This window comes from Pyxicephalus adspersus, chromosome 5 (genome assembly GCF_032062135.1).
Source record: "Pyxicephalus adspersus chromosome 5, UCB_Pads_2.0, whole genome shotgun sequence".
Lineage (NCBI taxonomy): Eukaryota > Metazoa > Chordata > Amphibia > Anura > Pyxicephalidae > Pyxicephalus > Pyxicephalus adspersus.
In genome coordinates this window covers 62296205-62323021 of record NC_092862.1, presented here as the reverse complement: position 1 = coordinate 62323021, position 26817 = coordinate 62296205, and the positions used below count along the sequence as shown (strand labels likewise).

Genomic DNA, 26817 nt, shown 5'->3' with positions numbered 1-26817 from the left:
AAATGACCTGGAGCTTGCAAGAATCTTACCTTGTTCTAATATTCTCTTTTTTACAGTACTAGTTAATTATACAACTCCTCGGGACACATATGTCAGTTGGATATTTGACAGTTTTCACTAATAGCCCATAATAAACAACATGACATATAGCAAATTTCTGATAAGAGTGGCAGGAAGTTTATGAGGTGCACATTATCTCGCTAGTAATTATTGGTACAATTATCTTGGTATTTAGATGAGACATGACAAATTCATGACCAACTCTTTTTTTTGTATCAATGACACAATGTCATTAGCATATATATATATATATATATATATATATAAATTCATTATGCACATGAAAATTCCATTGCTTTTGGTAATGTTTTTGGTGCTAATGATTATTGATTATGGCCAAGCCTGGAGTAAATACTAGTTAAGGCTAGTAAGATAACAATTAGGTACAGCATGTAGCTGAGATTAATTGCTATGGGTAGCATCAAATTTGGGAAACTGATGGCAAATATTTAACAAATAATATGTATTATATTTAACTTAATATGTATTATATAACTTGCTGGGTGATCCTTTTTGATGAGTGAAGTTTTAATTGGCTAGGCTGGGACGTGCATGCACATGGGAGTTAGTTCATCCTAGAACCCGAATTACAATTACAATGTACAATTTGTTTAAAACTGCTGTCAAATAGAGAGAGAGGAGAGCCATACAAAGTCTCTTTCACCATAAACACCTACCAGCTAATAGTTTTTTAAACTGTACTAATCTAAAAAACTACACCTGACTTTAGGCTTTTTCTTAAAAGCTGGTACAGGTTTGTTACCATCCTCAGTATTTTTCATAGGGTACTTTCGAATCACTCTGTAATTCACAATTTGTGCATGCTAAGAGTCCTAATCTCACCTACAAATATATCACAAATAATTTCCAATGGTTTGCATCTCCATTACAAAAGACACTTTTAATTTTTTAAAATTGTATTAAAAGCCAATTTTTGGCAACAAGTGAAAGCATTCAATACGTTACTTTTAGTTTTGTAAAAAAAAAACAGCAATTGCTCTGGAGTTAGTTAAAACCCTATATTATCCTATAGCCTTTGTATCTTTTTAAAGTCCCACACTTATAAATATTTTATTGTGTTATGAGTTATAGCAGAGTAACGTCATAAACCCTGTGTGTGCTCCTTACTGAGAGGGCTTAACCTAACTGTTGTGCCTATAGAGGTTATTAGTATAATGTCTGACAGTATATTAATTTCTGGAAATTCACTAAATTTAACTGTGTTTAGTGTAATTATCTGCAGAACAAGTGCACATACCTCATTAAAGGGTCAAAAAAAGACATTCAGTAGCATTTTCCTGTACATAAGGTGCTTTTACTATGTGTAATTACAGATTTCAGCAGCCAAAGGTGTGTGTTGTCACAGCCTGTCCATCTGAAATAGTCAGAGATTTTGGCTGTCATTACCACCATCCAACACACATTCATGTGAAAAAGAAAGTATATCTACTTTTAACAGCCTCTGATGAACAACAACACATGCCTGCACACAAAACGCAGAAGCAGCAATAAATTAGGTACCCCCTATCAATTTCATAGAATAAAGCTGCCTACACACGGCAAATTTTTCTCGCCCCATAATCGGTATCGGCCAATTATCGGGCAAAAATCTGCCGTGTGTACAGTCGGTCGTCGTCCATCGTCCGACGACCGTCCTGGCGGATCCATGGACGATGGACGACGACCGATCGTAATGAAAGATTTTGAATTATTTTGTATTGGATTGGATACAGGAGTTTGTATTCAATCCAATACAAAATGTGTTTGAATGAATTTCAATTTGAATTTCCTGCACACGCGCCGACGTCATCGCCGAGGGACACGCACAGGCTACGGACGGAGAAGAAGCCGGCCGGCATCTTCTTCTCCGCCGGCTGGCATGTTCTTCAGGTGGAAAAGAAGATGCCGGCCGGCTTCTAACCTGGTCTGGCTGGTTCTCGGAGAAGGCACCCGACGCTGGAGAGGGAGATCGACGTTTGAGGAAGACGCTGGAACACGAACACGACGCTGGATGATAACAGCGGGACCAGTTGATGTGATGATTTTAATACAGGGGAAACGTTCGGGCTTATCGATAATAAATAAGCCAATAATTATCCCTAATGAAGATTTTTGATTAGGCGAAATGCGTTGGGTGTTCTACTGAAATACAGCTGCAGCCTACACTGTAGACACACATATATGTCATCAGTGTAAAAAATGCCTTTTTGAACTGATTTTTACAGTTTTTCAGATGTTACCAGAAGACGATAAAGACAGAAGATGATGGGTAGACAAGTTTGAAAAAATGCATTTTAAGTGCTCTTTTAAATAAGCAGAAAGTAGGAGCAAGCCGAATAGGACAGGGAAGACCATTCCAGAGAAATGGGGCAGCTCTAGAAAAGTCTTGGAGCTGTGCGTGTGATGAGGTTATGAGTGAGGAAGTCAGTTGTAGGTCATCGAAAGAGCGGAGAAAGCGGCTGGTGGAGTATTTTTTACCAGATTAGAAAGGTAAGTGGGACACGAACTGTGGAGAGATTTGAAGGCAAAGCACAGGAGCTTTTGATTCCAAGGTGAAATGGAAGCCAATGAAGAGAACTACAAAGAGAGACAGCATAAAAGAAGCGTTAGGAAGGATAGATGAGTCTGGCTGCAGCATTCATAATAGATTGTAGAGGGAAGAGGCGGTTAGTGGAATACCAGAGAGGTGGGTGTTACAGTAGTCCAGACGAGAGATAAGAGCGTGTACAAGGAGTTTGGTGGTCTTGGGGACAGGTAGGGGCGGATTTTGGGGATGTTGCGTAGGTAAAAGTGACATGACCTGAATATGTTCTTAATATGGGGGGTAAATGAGAGGGCAGAATCAAAGGTGACGCCAAGACAATGTGCCTGAGGGGAGGGCCGAATAACAGTGTTGTTAACAGTTGGGAATATGTCAGGGGGAGATTTGGAATTTGAGGAGGGAAAGATAATGAGTTCTGTTTTATCCAGGTTGAGTTTCAGGAATCGGTCAGACATCCATGATTAGATGGCTGACGGGCAGCATGGGACCTTATCCAGAACTGAAGGAGACATGTCAGGGGTGGACAGATAGATTTGAGTGTCATCAGCATACAGATAATACTGTAAGCCAAAAGAGGCTATGAGAATACCGAGTGAGGAGGTGTACAGAGTAAAGAGAACCGGTCCAAGGACTGACCCTTGGGAACACCAACAGGGAGGAGAGTGGGAGAGGAGGAAATACCATTAAAATAAACTTGAAAGTAGCAGTCAGACAGATAGGAAGCAAGCCAAGAGGGAGAAGTGTCACTGATATCAATGGAGCGCATGATTTGTATTGGAAGGTGGTAATTAACAGTGTCAAAAGCAGAGGAAAGATCAAGGTGATGAGGTCATTGGCCACATTAGTAAGGACTCCAGTTTTGGTGGAATGGGCAGCTCGAAAACCAGATTGGAGAGGGTCAAGGAGAGAGTTGGTGCTCAGGTAATTGGTGAGTCTTTTCTAGACAAGTTTGGAAACATTTGGGAAAAGGGAGATAGGATGGTAGCTAGAAGGTATGGAGGGGTTTAGTGAAGGTTTCTTCAGGAAAAGGGGGATTATGGCATGTTTGAAAGTGGAGGGCTAGATACCAGTAAAAAGGGAGAAGTTGAATAGTTCGGTTAGGGTGGAAGCCAGGGTGGAGGAATAGGCACGGAGTAGATCAGAGGGCATTGGGTCAAGCAGACAGGTAGTAGTTGGAGATGATGGGAGAAGAGAGGAGACTTCATCCACAGTAACAGGGCTGAGGGAGGCCAGTGATGATTTACTGGAGCAAGGGGTGGATATGGTTGGAGTGGCTCGTTGAGCAGAGACATCATGTCTGATTTTGTAAATTTTATCCCTAAAGTAGGTGGGAATGTCTTAGGCACAGAAGGTTGTTGTGGGAGGGGCAGGTGTGGAATTTAGGAGGGAGTCAATTGTTGAGAAGAGGCAGCGTGGGTTGGAAGCTTGAGAGGAAATGACTGAGGAGAAATAATTTCGCTTGGTGACAATGAGCTCAGTGGTAAAGTTTTGTAGCTTGGCTTTGTAGTCCATGAAGTCAGCATTGAGGCCAGATTTCCTTCACTTGTGCTCAGCTGCACGAACAGTCTTTTGTAGCTGATTGGTGTGATTGTTGGCCAGGGACAGGGGTTAGCAGGACAGGGGTAACGGAAGGTGGCAGGGGCACCTTTATCCAGAACCAAAAAGTGGCCCATTTTCTGTTTTTGTTGTATAATTTATTTGCAATTGTTATATATCCGATTAAATGATTTACTATTTGTTCTACATATAGGTGTCAAGTAAAAATCATTTGTTTTTTATTTTTGACAAAAAACCCTTAGTCTTCTTTCAACTATTGAGAATTTATGCATACATTTTGGGGTTGGCAATCCTACCTTAAACTTCTCTATAAAAAATTATAATCTGATATTTAACTCCTCCAACCAATCCATTAGTCATTACAGGTTTAGATTCTTTTTTTTTCTAGGTCCATATCAAAGTATTTCTAAGTTTGCTACAAATATACTACTAATTTACAATTTGTTGTAAATACCAAATACATAAAACAATATGATGCCATTACATATAATATCTAGGGCATGTATTTTGTCAGTGCTTGATTGTATACAATGCATCATTCCCTAGCATACAGTAGTTCAGTACAATAAGTTAAACCTTTCATGTTTATCATAACCTTCCAAATGAGACATACAGTAATCAGCTCCTTTTATTAGTTTCTTTACTTTAACCTTGTTATCTACTCCTGATCGTCTGCCACTTTACTTCATCACACGTTTCCTCCGGCAGTGCATTAGAAGGATTTCATTGAGAGGACATGTGAGAGGCATATGTTGCTTTATATGAGACACACATTGTTACTTCTAGATACATTTTACTAAAAAACCAAGTTAGTCCCATGGCTGACAAATCTCCTCATATAACTACACTTTAGCCTTAGGCACATTTTCATCATCTTGAATGGCTAAGGACATGTGTTTCATCATGAATCATTTCTGAAGAATCCAAGCATAAACATTTAATAACTTCACGTTCCAAGGGAATCAATTAGCACACTCATGTATAAACCAGGACAGAATTGTGGTGCAATTAGCTTCAGCTTTCATGTTTTATTTTCACTAACAGTTCACTTCACAGTGTTGAGTAGAGGAAGTGAGGTGCATGTATTGTGTAAATGTCACTCACATCTGTGCTTCATTCTTTCTTGTACCGATATCAGACTCTATGCCAAGCTCCCATGACTTGTGCCAAGTCCCCCATTCAGTGAACTCTATTTAGTGGAGTTTACCCTTTAAATTGTGTTTTGTGTTTATGACATACTAACAAACCAGCTCAGTAATAGTGACAGACAGTGACATAAGGTGCAGAATATTGAATAACTAAAAAATAGTGTTAAAAAAAATGTTATTAATAGGATTGACATAAGGTAAGATAAGTATGACATAAGGTATGCTCCTCAACCCCCCAAAGCATAAAACTCACCTAACTACAATACTTCCAGGTCCATGCTATATTGCCAGATCTGGTCAGTACAATGAATTCCTATAAAATGCCCTTTTAAGAAGCTGCCAGTTACATGTCCCAAAAATAGATGGCCTTTTCAGCCAGGACAGAATGAGATTTTATTGTGCATGCATAGGACCAGCCTGGAATTATGCAGGGGTGTCCCTGTAAACTGTAGAGTTTAGATCTGGCAGAAGTATAAGACTTGGGGTGGGGAAGGGGTCGGTGGGGTGAGGTCATTTAACAAAATGAGGATGTTCAGCATATACCCCAAATAACTTCAACTAAGTAATTTGACCATTTACTGTATGGCCTGCTTCTCTACTCCTTCTATCATTCCCCACATATGCTATTACTGGCAAATCCCAGCTGTCAGAATATTGTCATAACATGCTTTGTAATAAAACATTAGCTGCTTCTGTTTTATTTATGTGCAAATCAGAAGGGAGACTTTTAATATGCATACTGTATAATGCTAGATAATAGATATATCATCCTTACACATAAAAGAATAGAAAACAACAGCCTTTAATTACATTTAATCAGCCTTTCCTCTTTATTCAGTTGTATGCCTTTTGTTTTTAATTGTAGTGTTTTTATAATATTTATGTCATTTGTAAATTGCTCTTTTACATTTACAAGCATTCACTGCAGGTGAATCAGTCAGTATAATTTTTAACACACCAAGTTTGGTCAATGTCACATTCACTGGTTTATCAAAATACCCATTAGTGTCATTATAAATGGGGATATGTATGTTCTTGTTTACAGTTACACAGGTTGTAAATTATTAAAAACTAACACTGGTGAAAAGTATATTTTGTTTTAGTTTTGTTACATCAATTACATCCATCATCCTAAGTAATGTAAAAAAATCAATATGCCCATAGCAAAAATGTAAAACTGCTCTGATCCTTCTGCGCTAGTTCCTACGAGTGTGAATGGAACACAATGCACTTTAATGCACAAAAACTGCAAAGTGTGAATAATAGGAAGTGCATTAGTTTCTATATAAACAGAGTTCTCTTCCAGCACAGGGCAGAGCTATGAAGTGAATGGAGTGAAGAAAACCTCAGGGCTAAATGAATCAATGTAAAGTAATAAACAAAACAAGCCAATGAGAATTATTTCGGAGTGTTATTCCAATGTCAAACTTCTCAAGTAAAAACTTTCATTCTTTTCCTGACTTCCATGTTGAACTGGAAAATATAGAATCAGCACCACACTCATAGGTTCATCCTATTCTGTCCTATTCCGTCCTCATACCAAAACACTCCTTGTTGCTCTCTGGCTGTTAGTTCTGCCCTTCCCTATCCCTGTTAGTATTGTGCTGTACATGGTGTTACAAGGCTAATATCAGGACAAATAAAGAGAGGCAGGCTACACCAGTTGCTTTTAAAATTGATGCGTGATTTGCTGACCCTGGTTCTTGTGGACAAATCATTGGTAATTTGTTGCTTCTGGAAGCTGTTGGAAGAATTCAGAACATATGTGCGATCGAGGATGTACTTCCTGTGAAACTGGTTTTGGAATAGTTGTGTTTTTAAATGAAATAATGAACTCAGATATTACCTGCAGGAAAATGTTTGGTAATTGAAATAATTCAGTACAATGAGAAAACAAAAAAACAGAATACAGTCCATCAATGCTACAAATATAAGCACTGGGGTTTGCTTGGGTTTTGGAATTTTGTAACATTTTTAAAACAACAAATATAAATAATGATAATAGCAAATTATTTGTAATAAATCAGAATAGGAAAATCAATATGAGAGGAGCCCTGTGCATCCTTTACATTTGTGCAGGACGGAAGATAAGACCTGGAAGTTCAGATTTATTTTGTAGCACATACAGTAGATTTAATTACTTGCTGAAGTTTGCAATTACAATATGGAAGAAGCTTTTTTTTTTAATAAATAACAGGAAGGTGAGTAAAATTGCTTGTGCTAAACAGGATCTGAAATCGAATGCAGATGTGATACATATCTGTTGTAAGAGCTCTAGCATGCAAAATGAAATAATTAGGATTACAGATTTGTGTCAGCATAATTCGAGTCATTGTGTTTATGTTTTATAATAGACCTCACATTACTTCTGAGATTTGCAGTATTGTACTTTGCATAAACAGATTTATTGCCACTGTACCGTCACAGAGGAGGTGGCTGAATAATTCTATTTATTTCATGACATGAGCCTGGAAGCAAAGATCAAACATGAGATGAGCTTTCAGCCTATTTAACTTTCTCTGTTACACTAAGTTAAAAAGAAATGTGTTTTTTTTTTGTAGTCAGATAAATATTGGATAGGAAAATACATGTCTAATCCAGCAGGCGGACCTCCAAGGAAGTCTAGAAAGCAGCATTTGTTGTTCTGGATCACTTGGAGGACAACCCTATCTTCAAGTTAGGAGCTTGAAAGTTTAGTAGAGGATTGGCATAGGCTCACTCCCCACTGTGACTGATGGAAAAGTACAGGGGCTGGCCTCCTCACCTTTCATTTTTTGCAAAAAAAAAACACCTGAAAGTATTGATTTGTTGCTCTAGACAACATTTTTTATACTTGTTTTCTTTTTTGTGCAGTGTCCAGTGGATCCCAATAGAATAAAATTTGCATACTCAAGAGAGTACTCAAGGCTAAATGGATTACAAAACAACCTACCAGTGGGTTTGTTACTCTTTTAATAGCAAATTTATGGTAGATTAGTTTATTTGTACATTGCTTTCGGGAGTTGCTGCACAAGGCCGATAGACTAAAAACTGAAAAACTGTAGCTGATGATATTATTGTTTCAACCACTGGATGTAACTGGTATAGCTAGGACACAAGATTGACGGTGAGCTAAGAAAACGGTAATTGGAGACTCCACAGATAATTGCAATTTGAAAAAAGGAATTGTGGTATTAATAGTATAGCTATTATTATAGTTATTTATAGTATTGCTATTATTTAGGTTGGAGAGGATGAAAGAAACAAGAACTTGCTTATATTTGTTTGAAAATAAACTTTTTTAAACTGGAATGCCTCTTTCATTGGCAATCTGATCATTTACAATGTTGAATACTTGTATGACTGCCAGTTATTAATATGATGTGTTACATTTAATTATATATTAGAATCATAAATCCTTTGTTGAATCACCTTAATAAACCCAGGATAGATATTAATTACCTATTCTATTTATGTGTGTGGGAAGAAATCATTTTGTTCACCTTATAATCAGATCATTTCAAGTACAAGAACAGCTTCTTTTTTAGGAACATTGAACAATTAGCAAATGTATACAAAAGGATGAGATTGCAGTAAGCTGATATTTAGGTATGTAATTTGTATAAACTAGAAAAGCTTGTTAATTATTTCCCAACACTGAAAGGCATCTGAGAGTCAAAGATATGGTCCTTTGTCAACCTTTAGAATGTAACCTCATGCTAACTGCTACAGGTCCTCTCCCCGCCCCAAAGCTATTGTTTTTATGCTGGGTAGTAGAATCCATTGGTCCTATCATGTTCTGGATATATTCCCATGAAGGATCAAGAAAATGAAAATAGTCACGCCCAAGCTACTGCATTTCTTAACACTGACAGAAGACATAATTATTGTCCTTAAATATGCAAAATAAAGGATACTGGAAACAAAGTAGGCAACTGGTTCTGAGTAAAGTACTAGGATCAAGATGTAAGATTGTCAGCAACTAACAATATGTATCGACGATCAGACTAATAGTAAAAACGTAGCTGTGGATGCAGTTTCAAAAACGTCTGGGCATGCATTTGTAGGCAGTCATTTTTTTTGCTTTGCAAAGCTTTTAATATTAATATTTAAAAAAAACGTATTGCTACCTTTTACATTCACTGTGGCAAAAGAAGTAGATTGGGGACTTTAACAGGTAGCAGCCGGAGGAAGGTATCCCCCAGGTAAGGTACCCAGGGGAGAGTCCTTGACCCTAGCTATAGGCATTATCTGTATCTTGTTTGTAATATTTTCTTATTATTTGTTATTGTATTATAATTTACTGGTGCTATGCAATTGTCTGCATGTATGTCTCTGTGTACAATATATATGTTTTTTTACACAATTGTTATATGTTCACTTCTTCAACCTACAGAATGAATTACACTGGGGAAAATTTTGAACACATTTTTTGTTGACTTCAATTTTTAAGCTTTTTCTCTATCTATAGTTTTATTCTATCACGTCAGGTTTTTTCTCTACCGCTTTTATTATTGCGATTACTGTAGCATGGATTTGTATAGGCTATTCATTTACACGCAAGACAGTGTGGTCGGAGGTTGTGCGCTGCTCTATGTAGTGAATAAGCAAAATGTATTTTTCTACTTACACACGTTTTTTCTTGCTTTCAGATCATGTCTTGCTCTGTTGTTTCTCGTCGTAAGTGCCTTAACAACACTGATTAATTTTTTTATATCTGTGGCAGTTTTACCATTCCCAGTCAAAGGGTGAACATCAGCACATTTGGAGAGCAAGCCTATTTGGCATATTTCAAAGTTAAACTTGGTGATCAAGATAAGTCTTGGGCCCCTCAAAAGGTGTGCAAACAGTGTGTTGAGGGTTTACAGATGTGGACAAAGGGAACACGTGATAAGATGTCATTTGGTATACTGTACTTATGGTTTGGTGAGAGCCAGGAGATCATTTCAGTGACTGTTACTTTTGTATAGTTAAAACTTCAGGATATGACAAGAAAAATGTAACATGGTATTCTAGTCTACCATTGGCTATATGCCCAGTGGCTCATTAAGATGAAATCTCAGTGCCGGTTTTCGTTACACTACCCTCTCTTGAAGAACATGATTATGGTGATGAACTAGGTGACAACAATGATGAAGAGTTAGAAATTGAAGAGGATGTTCGTAAGGTATTTAATCAGCAGAGCTGAATGATTTGGCACGTGATTTGGGACTATTGAAGAAGGCTTCAGAACTCCTAGCATCAAGACTGCGTGACAAAAACTTACTTGAAAAAGAAACAAAGGTATAGTACTTTTGAACCAGAGAAATTGCATTTCTGCAGTACTTTAGAACTGACAGTGGCTTTGTGTATTGACATAACATACCTGGTTTAATGGAGGAATTAGGAATTCCAATCTATAACTAAACTGAATGACTACTATTTATGGATAGCTCAATGCAGAGCTTAAAGTGTGTCCTCCTTCACAATGGCAATATTTTTGGGTCAGTCTCAATTGGCCATTCAGTTTCTCTCTGTGAAGAATATGCAGACATAAAGAGAGTCATTGAGTTATTGCAATATCACCAACATAATTGGGTCATCTGTGTGACCTTAAAATGGTATGCTTCCTTCTTGGTCAGCAACGTGGATACACCAAGTATCCCTGTTATCTGTGGGACAGCAGAGCTTGTGAGAGGCATTGGGTGGAAAGGAATTGGCCTCCACGATCTGCCCTAAAACCAGGTGATCCAAACATTCTACATGAGCCACTTGTTGATAGAAAGAATATTATTTTCCCGCCTCTGTACATAAAACTGGGTCTGATGAAGCAGTTTGTTAAAGATTTACCAACTGAAGGAGAATGTTTCCAGCACCTCATTTTGGCATTTCCTAGTCTATCATTTGAAAAACCAAAGGCTGGTGTGTTTGATGGTCCACAGATTCAGCAGCTCATCAAAGATGAACATTTCATCAGGACAATGTCAGAAGTCGAAAAGAATGCTTGGTTATCATTCAAAGCCGTTGCCAAGGACTTTCTTGGAAACACATGAGCAAATAATTACACAGAAATTGTCCAGAAACTCTTGGAGAGCTAGAAAATGCTTGGTTGCAATATGAGCATCAAGGTGCATTTTCTGCATAGCCATCTTTCTAACTTCCCAGAAAACCTTGGTGCAGTCAGTGATGAGCAATTCCATCAAGATTTGAAGGTCATGGAAGGACGGTATCAGGGTAGATGGGATGTACATATGATGACTGACTATTGTTGTAGCATCCTGACTATTGTTGGATTGTCCTAACACTGAACACTCCAGGAAAAGCTATAGGTGTAAATGTTTACCTTAACCGCTTACCCGAATAATTTTCAAATGTTTTACTGTAAAAAAAAATGTCATAGAGTAACAATAAATTCTTTGTATGAACAAAAGAAATTTAAATGAACAGTACATTCAAGTTATTATTATTCATTATTTTTAAATTGCATGTAAAATTTGTATGTTTCTTGACAAAAATGGGGAGTACCCTGTATCGTAAAAAGCATATGGAGGCAGCAGGAGGGGCAAACCACTCCTGGATACTGCCTTAAGTATTCACAAAACTTCAGGCATACACTGTTGTCTGTTAGATAATAAACAGACCTATTCAGTTCAATTTTAATCATATTTACAAGTGTATTGCTCAAAAGTACTTGCAAAAACACTAGTCTGAGCCTAGGTTTAACTAGTACTGAGACGAGGACTGATGTAGGGGACAAAAGGACAATTTCCTCCAGGCCAGTACAGTTCTAGGGCCATCATTCTTGCTTATCTCTAAGCTGATAACCTTTACAGGCTTTGAAAGCATTGCCATTTACCAAGTGCACAAAGTTTTATTGCTCTACATGTTTGGTGTCAACTCAAAATATTCACATCTTTAATATTTTACAAAACAAAAAAAAACCTTAACCTCATACATATAGTAGTTACTTAGCATTATGACTAAGTATTTTACATATGAAAAGCGTCAAGGTGCTTTCTTGCTCCTTTGAATCACCTGTGTTGGGATATGAATAAAGCACTTTTTTGGCATACTGCTTTTTTGTGAATATTTTCTAATTCTTTGGAACTTAGCAAGGTCCCAGGAGCTGCTGGCATTGTCTGTGCTGTACAGTGTGCCTGGTGGTGTTTCCCCTAGCGGCAGTAGTAGTGTGTAATGTACAAAGTTCTTATTATTGTCATTACCGTCCTGTCCATATCCCAATTTCTTATTTCTTGCATCACAGGGACAGAAAGTAATGAAAACTCTCCCTAATGGGCTTGCTGACACTTTATGCAAAACTAAATATTCAGCCATGGCTGAACTTCCTTTCTGTAGTTGCCTTGTTGGCATGCTGATTTTTGCAATGCTGGACAGGTCTTTGTCAGAACCGCTAGATTGACACTTATCTTGCAGCATTGATTTTGACTGGTGATTCAGCAAGCAGAGAGAAATAGATTTGTTTAGGGAAGCAGACCCTCCTATCAAATCAGGGAGTTGTGTGACATCTGCAGCAGATTAGATTTATCTAGAACTTGGTGTTTGCTGCATGACATTGGTATCTTACTGATTAGTTTGATTTTGCCTACAACTGTTCATGAAAACCTGACCTGATATATGCTTATTTTTTCCTGGTGAAAAAATGCTACAAAAAACACTGATTTCAACTAATAGTCCATTCAAAGGGCAATGGACTTAGCTGTTATAGTATCAGTTACCTGCTACTCTCTGTTTTGCTGATTGGACAGTGAACATTGCAGGAGACTGTCACCTCACTGCTCACTCTGTTCCTTTATCCTATCAGCATATTTTCAGGCAGAACAAATCCATGCAGCAAAATCAGATTTGCCCCTAGGCTCTTTTTATAAAGCAGGGAATCAAACATTCCTTCATGAGGAAACTCAGGGTCTATGGGTTTCAATGGCAGTAATTGATTCCCACGAGGGAATCAATTAATGGAATATCCCATTCCCTGTTTTATAAATAGAGCTAGTGCTGCCCCTCTTCATTTTATATATCTGCCTGGTGGTAAGGTTAAACCTCAATTTTAAATGTTTATTATAATATTTGCAAGGGCTATCATCTGTGATTACTCTTTAAATTATTACTGAATAGCAAAGTTACTTTGTAAAGATGCTATATGCAAACAGTAATAAATGAACTATTGGCTATGCTTTTCAATAAGGCTAATTATTAGTTATTGCTCTTCCTTGATAATTTATGAAATGTTGTTGTACTAGGACTGTATAATAAATGGCAATGGGTAATTCACAGACATCATCCATTACTCTCGGGCTTGAAGCACTTTTGCCAATCTGCTTCCAAATGATTGATTTAATGTAATGTTTTCAATTTTAGATGTACCGGGATCGATGCCAGATGCGCAATGGGAAGGTGACCTCAGAGCAGTTAAGTGGAAAGACATGAACGACCACGGTGGTTGCCATGGTAATTTTTCCTTTATTCTCAGTACTACTGTATTATCTAATATATGACGGTGAATCACGATAGTGTGGCAAATTATATAATATAATTGATTTTAAAATACACAACACATGGACGAATTGTGATTCATACCTGTGTATTATGTTTGCTACAAAGCACAAGAAAGGCACAAAAGACATGTCAGCAATGCATTTTAGAATTCTATTTAAAAAAAGACTACATCACTTCTTAAATTCTTCCACTGACTCACCTGGGTTTTCAGATGAACCGTCAGCTACAGTCTGCTATTATACACCCTCCCCAACACAGGCAAAAAGGAATCACACAGACTGTTTTCAGTGTGCAAGGCAATATATTGTGAATAGATACCCAGGTGCCAGGCCCTCAGTCTAGCTGGTGCTATTCTGTTCCATAGGTTTGCCATAGGGGAAGGTGCTGAAATGAGAATGGCAGCAGCAAAAAGGCTGGGAAAAAGCAGTTGGAGTGTGGACTTCAGAATAGTGCTACACAGGAAGATTTTAGGCTACTGGGTAACGTCACTTTTATGTTACCAGGTCTAGTAAAGACAGTCCTGCAGCCTGGGAACAACAAGGCAAGGAGAGAATAGGGTATATCAGCATTGGATTAGCTAGTAGTTAGGATTAGCTATTAATAGGGGGCAAAATTAAGGCTCATATACATAGCCATTCACTGAGATGTGAAGCAGGTTCTGGGCATTGATACCCTCCAAACATACTGCTGTCTCTCCTTGCACATTATAGCCCTCAATTCTTCTGGGGTGTCTAACTACTCTCTGTAGGGGAACGTAACCCCTGTCCGCTCTTTTTTAATCTGTGTCCCTGTTACAGATTTTCTCTCACTTCCTGTCTGTCTTAGTCTGTCACTGTGACAGTGAGTAGGGGGACATAATTCTAGATGAGACCTGGATAACTGTAAAAACCCAACAGAGGGTCAAATGCTTCGCCACTCTATTCAAAACGAAAAACAGTGTTTGCTTAGGCATTAATTTCTCCTATTCTTCTGATCACCCTTTTAGGAACTAATTGTATTGTTTATCTTTTTGAGTAGATTTTTTTCTCCTGCATCATACTTGTTTAGCTAGAAAGGGCTGCAGATTTATACTAGAATATAAATAAAAAAGAATCCTGCTTGTGCTCTGCAAAATCTTTTGTTTTATCTCCATAGCAGTTTAGACATCAAGGGAATAATCAAGTATCCCCTTGTGAGGGACCCTACGGATGTGTTTATAGTATGCTAGCGTCTGGGGAATAAGATCTGTGTGAGTCACTCCATGCAGTCTGCAGGAGGAAACATTTATCTCAGTGCAGTGCAAACACAGTATTGTTGTGCCAACACAAAACTCTATACCTGCTAAATAAGATATCATTATTTTATCACTAAGCTGAACTCAGGGTACAAAATATTTTTTATTGAAGTATGTTTCTCCATAGATGCAAAGGATATTTATCCACCAAATGCATTTGCAAACTCAGTTACTATCTTGTGAAAACACTACTGTGCTTCAGATACTGTACTCTGCAGATGTAGAGATCAAAGCTACACGACGGACCCAACAGGTCCTGTAGGAAACTAGAAGAGGGCGGATACAAGAACAGTTAACATTGCTTGAAAGACTAACATGAAGACACACAAAATTATTTTTTAAGCTGTATTTATAACATCCAAGTGAAATATATAATAACAATAAAAGAAAAAGAATTACTCGGATGTAAGATAGGATATATATGTAGAGGATCACTCCTTACAAAAAGTACTTTTAATTCACACCTTCTGCATTGTACACCTAAGTAATTGACTTCCTCCTGACATCATTGTAATCATTTTAAATAGTTCAGCTTAATAAACAGCTATTCCTGGATAAAGGGAATTTTATTTAAAATCCTTTGTTTCAAAGCAATTTTTAGTAAATGGTGGTAAATTGGATCCACCTCTTCTTATGCAGGATAACTACTGTATTGAGGACTCTACCACTAAGTTCTTAAATTCAATCCCGGGGTTCAGCGGGAAGGGGCAGTGGGCAATTTTACTTTATCTTTTTACCATAACTCTATATAACCTGATGCTGCAACTAAATTGCATTGAGAAGTTTATTTTATCAGATACAGATACAGATACTGGTCAGCAGTACTTCAATGCATGTCTTTTGATTTTGTGACATTTAAGGATTAGAAAGTCCTGATACAAAGTTAAATTGACAACCTGCCTCCAGGGAGCTTCCACATTTCCCACCGCAAAGCACCCTTAAAGTTGCGTACACACTTCCAATTTTTATCGTTGGAAATGGACGACGAACGACCGATTGGCCAAAAATCGTTCGTAAAAAAAGTAACCAACGACGCCGACCAATGAGGATAGTCGTTGGAAATGAACGACCGGACCGGCGGATCGGATTGGACGACCATCGTTGACCATCTATCGTGTGTACGGTCGTTCATGGTCTGAGCATGCGCGATGAACGAACATTCGCTCACTTCCTGTGGTGCACGTCACTTCCTGTATCATTCAAACGATCTCATCTATCGTGTGTACAATATCTGCGAACGATCGTGTTGTTATCTGTATGTACAGGATCGGTGCTATACGATCGTTTGCAGATATCGTGCAGGAACGTTTGTCGTTCGTTTACCAACGATAATAATTGGAAGTGTGTACGTAGCTTAAGGCTACATACTGTTTAGGAACTAATTTACCAATTTACTGAAATGTATAATTGAGGGCAACTGAACCTGTTTTCACTTTTGGTATTTTGTGCTGTAAGCCACATTTAAAAAGTAGTGATTAGTTTTGTATCTGTAGCGGATGTCAATAGGCTGCATACCACTGCTAAAATTTGTCGCTGCATGTCAAAAGGAAAGGAGTTATAGGAAGTAAAGTTGTAAATGAACAGGGTCAGGGTGCACTGTAGCAGATTGTCATAGAAAGTGGTGAAGCTGATTAATGAAAGAGAAAACTGGCGGAAGTCTACACAATTTAGTGACATCAAGGGTAATTAGATAAGAGAAGTAAGTGCAAAGAAGATGTCAGGATTGATAGGTTCAGAGTCAGGAAACTGAAGGTGATTGGTTGAGATGGATGTAGAATGAAAAAAGGAACAGTTGCAGGAATAGAAAATACAAGGGCAACATTGTCCTGAGCCACCTACTGCTAGTGGTGCAGAGGGAGCAGAGAGAAAGATCACAAAGCCATTGAATTTGTAAGTGGGGTAACAGAGAGGACCTAGGTCCTTTTCTTTATCTTCAATTGGCCAACAAGATCTTTTCTGGGCCATAATGCGGTGACACTCAACGGAGGCCGCATTGTGTGGGTGGTGGCTCTCAATAACAGCTGTTACTCTGGACCTCTCTCATGGTAAGAAACCAATCAGAATGCATCTAAATCATGTGAACATTGTCCTATATATGACATGATAATTACAGACAGGCTGAAGGCTTCAAGGACAAAATAAGCCTTCAACCTACAGATAAACACTGCAGCCTTCACTATGCTGTTTTATATTCTGAAAATAATTAATTAAGAAAAACTTTTTTTTGTATTTTTAGGCATTAAATTTATACTCTAGCTACAAACTATGATAAAATGTGACTGTTGGGGCCCAATATATGCAAAATCATGCATTATTCAAAAAACATTCTACTAAACCTGTTGACCTTAATTTTTTTTTTTCACCTCAAATACATTTTTTTTACCTCATTTGTTTTAAAATAAAAACTACTTCTGTACAGTCTAGCGCATCTGTTCTGCTTTATCTCAATACTTATTGTTTTGCAACACTCATTTTGCTTGGCCAGCTTTTTTTATTGATGTAACCAGAGCACAGTTATGTTATTATGTAAGCCTAACATTTATCTATGTATGCTAACTAGCAAAAGTATGTTCTGGGCAAAAGTTCAGTATGCCAGTGGGCAGTATGTGCATGAGAGTATTGTGGACAATATGATAGTAAGCAGCACGTAATGTGTACATGTACATAGTATCAGATTTGAAGGTAAGCAAAGGATTTTGGATGCACATTTGAACCTCCAGACTGTGTTTGAGCTCAGTGAGCAGTGTCAGTAGGAAGGACATGAACCTATACATTTTATTTGTGAAAAAAGTGTGTGACTGCAGACTGAGAAGTGTCTGAAGGAGAAACTGTAGAATGTCTGCTGGAGATGGGATCTCATTGGGTAAAGACCAATGTGTGTGCTGGAGGAGGTATCTCATTCTGTAAAGACCAATATATGTGCTTGAGGTAAGATTGATATAATTGAGGAGGGACCAGGATGAGGCTGATTTGCACAGTGGCAAAATGAACCCCAAAAGTAGGCAATATCCTCATCCTGGAAAACTGAAACTGAAACTCTAACTTAGCTTTTGTAATATTAAGAAAGTATATTTTACTCAAAATGCATTATTGTGAGTTATATGGATATATAATTTAAAAAAATAATTCATTTATATGACCTATGTTTTCTTTGAATAACTGAGAATATGATCATTATTTAGATAGGGAAAAGAAACATCTCCCCCCCTTTGCCTTTTTAGTATGCCTCTAATAAAATAAATTACTGAAAAATATATTTTTTTTGCAAATGAGGATACTTTTTTTTAAATTAATAATTTTAAACAGGATTTATATAGCGCCAACATATTTTGCAGCGCTGTACATTAAATAGGGATTGCAAATGACAGACTAATACAGAGAGTGATATAGGAGAGGACCCTGCCCCGAAGAGCTTACAATCTAGTAGATCTTGAATGCAGATTTGTCTTTAGACATTCAAACATAGCTGATGTAAACTTGGAAAAACTTCTGTAGCTTGATGAAACATAGCTTTATTCTTTATTCAAGCAGATTTCAGATCATTAGGACGGGGGTAATTTAATGTGGTGTTAAGCAAAAAAAACATTTTTTTTCTTATTTTCCAGGTCATTATATTCGGGATATCTGCATCTATGGAACAGGGGACTTGCAGTGGTTAAGTAACGCCAACAGTATTTTTGCCAACAAGTTTGAATCAAAATCTTATCCTCCGACACTGGAATGCCTAGAAATAAAGATACGAGAGCGGGCTCTTAATCAGAGTGAGGTCACCATACAGACCGACTGGTACTTCTAAACAGAACATTCTGCTGAAAAAAATAAAACAATGAAGACATTCTACAAGTGCTCCAATATGGATACAACTCAAAGAATAAACTGCTATCGCCTAAGCGCTGTCCTTTTCAAAGGGTATTTAAAACAAAGAAGCAGATACCATCAAGCAGCTTCCTCCTTTTTAAACATTAGTGAAGTCTTAATTATTTACAGCGCTTGCTTCATTAGCTTTTCGCCTTGTGTGAAGAAGCTATGAACATAACATGCTGCAGTTTTTATGATGTAGATTGCATCCTAATTATACTGATATGGTATCAACCTGCATACAGAAGATGAACACAATAGCAGTTAGCTTTCATGTATGCTTGCAAAGCATGTCCTGCACATGAAGCATAGCAGGAAGTGTTCAGCCTAAGATGACCAACAAGACTGCGAAAGCATCCACCCTGTGTACAGGAATGTAATGGCACATTCCAAAGGGCATTATAAACTTCTCTTATAGGTAGTTTAACATCATCAGACACTTTTGTTTATAGTATTAAGATAACAGATGGCAGTCAAACACTGGTTCGAAACACAGCACTTGAAATGTTAAAAAAATACATGTAGCGTGTTGCATTTTGGTTCTGCAACATTGATAATCCATTGCACTTAATAGTCAAAATACAAACTATGTTATCAAAACAGAGTCACCTTGTCTCAGACCTACATAATATAACACTGTTCTCCACATAAAGGGTGATTGATGCTCAATCAGTGCAGCTCAATTCTTTGTAGTACCTGAGCTGAGAGACTGATAAACTGCATATGGTTAACACTGTATATGAGAAGTAAAGGAAGCTGTCAAAAAAATAGAGTACTTTTATCAATGAAAACAATATAACACGGAATATACTGTAATTTTTGTCTATTTCATATTTATATCTGTTTAATCTTGTTCTGTATCACTGTGAAGAAGCAGGCAAGGCCTGCTTTAATGCTTTCTGTACTTCTTCAGATTCATGGCAGGCAATAGCAAGAATGTACTAGTGACTATCCCTCTAACAAAGAATGCTTATAGTTGGCAGGAAGCAGTAAAGCAGTAGTTGTATCATTATTTTGTCAAAGAAACTCCAGAAAAGAATAAATAATTATATTATAGTCTCCAAATTAGGTGATAGGTTTGTTTCTGGAGAAAAACCTAAGATTATGAGCTGAATAAGCGTAATATTCACTTCAACTGCTGCCCCACCAGCAGCTTATGCTTCCTGTGCTTTCCCCTGTGGATGCTCTTTGATCTCCAGATAAAAGGAAAAATACCAGGGTTTTCCAAGGATGGAAAGCATATAACTCCCTCCCACTCCCACATGATGTCAGTGGTGCTTGGAATCGATTGGTAGGCATCTGGTGCTTTCTTTTTGCTCCTAGAGGCTGGGGAGTGGGAGGAACATAAATTTAAGATGACAGTGGGGACGCTGTGGTTACTAACACAAAGTAAAGAAATTCTGGAGAAGTTGCTGGAATGTATCCCAGTTAATATACTTGGTGTTGATAAGGGGCACAATTGATGTCAGTGACTTTTATTTAGAGAAAAGTCAATTTTTGTTCATTTGAGGTTTTGTTTCTGTACACATACTCCTTTACACATTAAATTATTTTCCTATTTTAAATGATTCAGTAAATAGATTTTAAAATAATTTGATCACACTTGAAAAGTGTGAGTAGAAAGTAGTGTATTTGTTTTTTTTAGTTTAGTTTTTTTTTTTTTTTTTATTCTTTCCTAATTTACAGTACTGAATAAAAAAAATATTCTGATATTTTGTGAACAATTTCACCAAAATTGATATCTTATTGATAATTGATAAGGTATTCTAGGTTATTCTGATTTTTGTCATGCCACTTTTAGTAATTGTATTCTTTAAACATTCCAAAAGCAAGCTTACATTGAGTGAATAGAAAAGCGTGCATTGTAACAAGTACGGGTATTACGCCTGGGCAACATTTCTGTCTTAGCTATTACATAATATAGGAAAGGCATTTCTATAAAGATATAATCTGTCCACAGCTGTACTGTAATATTACCATATGCACTGATATTGCTGCTAAAAGATCATATATTTCCTTAATGACAATATACAGAAATATTTATTGGGTTTTGTATTAGCAAAGATTTACCAGGGCATTATATAATTTGTAAATATACTAAAACATCACAAGGTAATGTACAGTAAGTATACAACACAGTATCAGAATGACTCCTACCAGTAAAGTACAAATTCGCTTAGATTGCATTTTAACATACAGATATTTATTCATCATAAATTAAGAATAATTGTATTTTATTATTTTTAATATTTCATTTAAATAATGCTTATATTTTCCATACATTGTGCTTTTATTACTTCTTGTTTTAGTGGTCATTGTAAAAAAAAAAAAAAATGATATTGATGATCCGAGATTGAAAAGTGCCCATTGATTACATTAGTAAAGAAAACAGGAAAAACAAAAAAAAAATATCCTCCTTGGGGACACATGGCAAAAGCAATAGAAGCCTTTTAAAGGTTCAATCCCTTACGTGATCTAGCCAAAACTAAAACCATATTAGTAGAAGCCCTATGTTAAAAAAAGTAAATTGTATGAAATACACATTGATCTGCAAGAAATGCACTCAATTCCCTGTAAAAGCTGAGGTGTCAGCCCCTATTGGCTAGCAAACTACTCAGCCTGTCCTACTTTCTTATTATCTGCAGCGTAAGGACTTAGGCTACGTACACACGTCAGATGATTCTTATCTGATAATTGCCTCAGGGCTGATATCAGACGAGAATCTGGCATGTGTACAGGGCCCATCCCGGCGGATCCACAAACGATTGTAATGAAAATGAAGGGGAGAGAGTGCAGCAGGGTGCCCCTCCTTTGTTCTCCCCTCTCTATAGAGCAGAATGGCTCTGCATGTACAGCTCTCGCTCATGCATTGTTCAGTCTTTTGTTGTTGAAAATGATCATGAAAGATCTTTTCCAATGTCAAATATTGAACGTGTGTACGCATCCTAACTGACTTGTAGTTCAAGATAAGAACAAGGAGGGCTAAAGGGTCTCTTTAGGATGAAACTGGCAAAGAGGACAGGACACAAGGCAGCTCTAAATTTCTGAAAGATTACAAAGTATTTTTTTTGCCCCTATAAAACATATATACCAAAATACCTTTAATGGCATATTTAACCAAAAGGGAGCAAATACAAACATTTCATTGTTCATTCTTAGGGTTTGCATATATTTCTAAACTGCTGGGTGGCCTCATTCTCCCTCACTTTGTGTACAGGAAGGCCCAATAAAAACCTTATTAGAATTTTTAACTCTTCTCACCCTACTAAATGAGTGTTTTTAGTGTGCCCCCATTAGGTAGATTTTTCATCACTTTCTGCCCAATGGGCTCACTGAATCTTGATTATGGACACCTTATGGTAGGCCAAAATTTGGTTGTCACAAAGTAATGCTGACAGTAGCAACTGCCAGAAATTTAGCAAAAAAAAAGACACCTTATAGGTCTAAAGAATTGTCAAGAGGCAATGCTGTGTTATGTTCCAAAAAAAAAAAAAAAAAAGAGCTAACTACAGCAAATTTGATATCCTCATCTTTGCTTTGGCAGGACATAAAATTTGGTGTCCTCCGATATGCCACCAGTCATTGATATTTTTGTCTTCATTGTTAGTCTTGATTGGAGGTTTGGAAAACAAATATCGTCCTTTGTTACAGTAACATTTACAAGTATTTGAAGTTATTCAGATGTAGACAAATGTAGCACAATACACATATACATATACATCTGTATCTGTATCATGTTGCTGTCTTTGTCAGTCCTATTGTTTCGAACTACTGTGAAATTTTAAACCTCTTAACATACTCCAATGATGGACTAAAATCATTTCTCTTTTTCTTTAGACTCCACCTATATATTGCACTGAGTAAACAAATATTGTGTGGTTAAATGACCAGTTATGCTGTTATTTTATTATAATAACTGTGATAATTTATGTTTGTCTGCTTGTATTTGTTGAAATGCTATGAATCCATTTATTTACTGTTAATGTTGAAGATATAAAAAACGGTAATAAAGTGTTTACATATTTTATGAAGGAACCATGGTGCATAGCACATATACAAAGCATGAATTTTTATTCTAATATAACAAAAAATGTTGTACCACCATTTGGTATAGGATGATATCCTGGGATGTGACTTTTACTATTCCTTATCTTTACTGTTGTCCAGGTGTCAATTTGGAGATCATACTTTGTGAAAAAGGGAAGAACAACTGTGGCCTGGAGGGCTGTGTTGGAGTTTTTAACATAATTTAGGAAGTAAAGAATCACTATATCTATATATATATATATATATATATATATATATATAAAGAATGTTTGGGTCCACGGTTCTAAATTTGTTCAATTAAACAGATATATGTGCTTGTACAAACATTAGAAGGTTGTGTAGACATATTCTCTTTAAAGCTAGCAATACCTTGGTTAATAGTTACATCTTTTACCTGGATTACCCCTGTTCACTGATTAACCAGCACATCAAAATATTCTAATTTAATGTAGTAAGGATATATATCAAATAATGATTATGAATGCCTGATGCCTGACCATTTAAAGCTGCTCTCCACTGCACCCCAAACTTTTCTCCTCCCTATTTTAGCTCAAATGTAATTTATGCTCTCTCCCTGCTAGATTTTAGAGAGTGCTCCCCTCTAAATTACATTACTTAAGCAGGGAAGGGGTGGCACAGTGAACAGTAGCTTTTGATTTCAATAGATTTTTATTGGGTTTACAATATAAAAATACAAAACATGGTGGTATATGAAACCAGTTAGAAAACTGAAACACAAAATACACAGACCAAGTATAAAAATAACATTGCTGAATATGCATATACAAACAGGATATATTCATCTATAGACTGTAACCTATTACAGATATGATGTCTTGGCCCAGGCAAGATAACAAAAACCTTTGGTTTCCAATCTTTAAACAGAATTAAAAAAAAACAAAAAAAAAGGGTATTCCCAGATTGATCCCATGAAATATTTATCTAACAGGGATCTCAGGGTATATACTTATGAAATAAACACTCCAATAGTCTTAACACTGCTCAAAATTGTATTACTGATGGACAAGTTCACCATAAATGCAGTTCTGTGCCAATCTCCTGACTCACAGACCCGACAAAGCCTGTGGAACAGCAGCTTTTAATGAAGAAAGACCAGGCATTCCCAGTCAATATCCAATATGTATATTTTAACACGTTAAATGTTTATTAAAAGGTTTAGTATTGCAGAAGAAAAAAAATAATTAGGAACATACATTAAAATGCAAAAACACAATAAAATAGTCACAAAAACCAAAAGGGTAATACATATTGGACCAGTGTAAAATAATATCAGATATTCTGATAAATATGTACTGTCAGTATACAGTATGAACAAGCATCATAGAAACAATACAGTATTAAAAACTAGGGAAGTCAAACAAGGAAGCTACAAAAAAGTCGTTTAACACATATCACAGATGTGCATCTGTGTTATGGAAATGATAAAGCCATTCATTGTGACCTATGACCCAGGTATGAACTCTACTTAGTCTCCCTGAATTAGGGATCCAATAAATGGATTGGTCACGGCTCCACAGGGCCAAGTGGTGGACCCACTGTCATTGTGACGTGGGGCGCAGGATCTAAGCAGTAGCTTGGTCTTCTCCAGAGCCTTTAGAGGTGAGGTTGTTGTGCGGCAAGCTACTGCCAGGTTGCAGGCCCCGTGCCTGCCGAGGCAGGTGACTACTAACAAGCAGCAAAAAAAACGTAGTGCTAGAGGGAAATCCAAAAGAGTAGTCAAACGAGCCAAAGGTCAAGGCAGGCAGCAAACAAGGGTAGTCAGGAAACAGGCAAAATTTCAGGACAGGCAGCAAACATGAGTCGACAGGAAACAAGCAGTACGCAGGAACTAGAGCAGTAGAAACCTAGGAGTAGAACCACAAGGAACTCTTTTGTGCCAGGTCACTTCCTTAAAAAGGGGATGTCAGGTGATAGGTGTAGGTCACGTGAGCCGCAGACACCATTCCCACCAGCAGAGGGAGTGCTGGTAATGATAAAGTTTCAGGTGATATTCAGATGCCTACCAGCAGAAAGAGTGTGTCTGCGGAACGGAATACCCTGGTTCTTTGAGGCTGACAGAATCACCTGACCTGGACCAGGAAGTATGCAGATTTGGATCCAGAGGCAGAGATGGTGCTGGCAGCTGGGGACTACAAGGAGGGTAAATTAGAAAGAAACAAAGATGAGCTAGACCTGCGGGGATCTGTGAGATTAATAAGGCAAGTCGTCTGGATTTTTGCCATAAACTTGGTCAATAGGTTGAATTACCATTTAGGTTTAGTGATCATACCAACAGCTGGTCCTGGAGTTTCTTTCTTGAGGAAACCTCAAGAATGAATGTCATGGAAAGTGGCATTAGCCTTAAGAGACAGTATGTCATGCTTGAAGAGACAGGGCCACTAAGAGGGCACTGTGGCTTGCATGGGAGTGGTGTGAGCCCTGAGAAGGACCAAGACGCAGAGTCTAAACAGTAACCAGGTCTTCTCCAGAGCCTCTGATGGTGAAGATGTTACGCTGCTGGTTACTGCAAAGTTGCGATCCTTGGGCACACCAGGGTGGGCAGGATGAAACACGGTACCAAATCACAAGGCAGAAGAATAGTCAAAGAAGGCTGGGGTCGAGCCAGGCAGCAAGCAAGAGAGGTCAGGCCACCAACTAGGGGTCAAATACCTAGGATCCAGAAGACAGACACAAGTGACACAGGGGCCAATGCGGGCACAGGGAACAAAGGAAACACTGGAAGCAACTGGAGACACAGGTGACACCGAAAAATCCACAGACAGGAACACTGGAACAGTAGAAGGAAATGGGCTGGAAACAACTGACTGGGCAATAAGGGGGTTACACAGGAGCTGGACAGAGGAAACACTGAATTAGGCACCAGGTGCACAGGAACTAGCTCAACAGAACTAGGGGCTCGACACAGTGGAGACACATTGCACGAACACTGAGTGCTGTGTCTGAGCTAGCTAAATAGCCAGAGATGGTTAAGAGACTAGTTCCTGATTTGCCAGCGAGGTGGACGAAGCCTATAAATCTTGGGAATGAAGACCTGCCCAGAGTCAGAACTGCCCACATGCGCAGGAGAGATGTCTGTGCTTTAGAGAGGAGGTAAGTAAGGTGAGTGTGACACAATAGAGCCTTTAAATCTAGGTTGTTTATTACCTTTTAGGGACATGATTGTTTGCTGGATCTCTGATTTGGGATTCTCAGGAAAAACTTTGTGAGGTAGACAAAAAAAGGAGTCAGGAGTGTAGTGAAAACACTCCCAATCAGTACACAAGGTCTAGCTAGCACTGGAAGGTATTTACAATCTTCATTTTGTTTCTAGTAAATACATCTCATATTCTTAAGGCTGATACATGTTTAAGTAATTGTGACACTGCTTAAAAAATTGTTTTCTTTAAATTATTTAATTTAAGTTAAATTTGCTGTTTGCCAAATCTGCTTATCCATGCAAGTATTAAATTAACTTGCACCTGGTGTTATCCAGAAGTCCATTGGAGGAAATCAGTTGTGATTGACAGTTGGCTGAACAGGTAAGAAAGACACATTCCAACTCCAGTTTAGAAGGTAAAAGTGGGGGTTTAATATATCACCTAAATATCAATTAATTATATACCAGTTTTGATAGGTTTTAAGGTTTCATGTTTTTTTTAAATCTAACATCTAATCTTATAAAACTGTCTACTAGTGTATAGCCTCATTATAACAAACTAGTGCTTTCCTACATGTTTATAATTTGTAAAATGGTGACTAGTGTAAACAGCATTAAGAAAAATTGGAGGAAACTCCCATAGTGGACATGGCAGCTCCGGCTCAGTGAAGGGGTACAAGCAGTGGTATAATTAGGACAGGTT

At 37.6% G+C, this 26817-nt stretch overlaps 1 protein-coding gene across 2 annotated transcripts in view; it reads left to right on the top strand.

Annotated features, from left to right (window-relative positions):
* The window catches only part of LOC140331027 (N-acetyllactosaminide beta-1,6-N-acetylglucosaminyl-transferase-like), a 35465-nt gene extending 12520 nt beyond the window's left edge, over window positions 1–22945 (top strand). The window contains exons 2-3 of one of the 2 annotated variants that reach the window (XM_072411717.1): window positions 13642–13731; window positions 18658–22945. In XM_072411717.1, the coding sequence (XP_072267818.1) occupies window positions 13642–13731; window positions 18658–18848 (281 nt within the window). In that variant the 3' untranslated portion in view covers window positions 18849–22945. The remainder of the gene's footprint in view (window positions 1–13641; window positions 13732–18657) is intronic. The other variant, XM_072411718.1, reaches the window with a different exon arrangement.
* Window positions 22946–26817: the final 3872 nt, after the last annotated feature.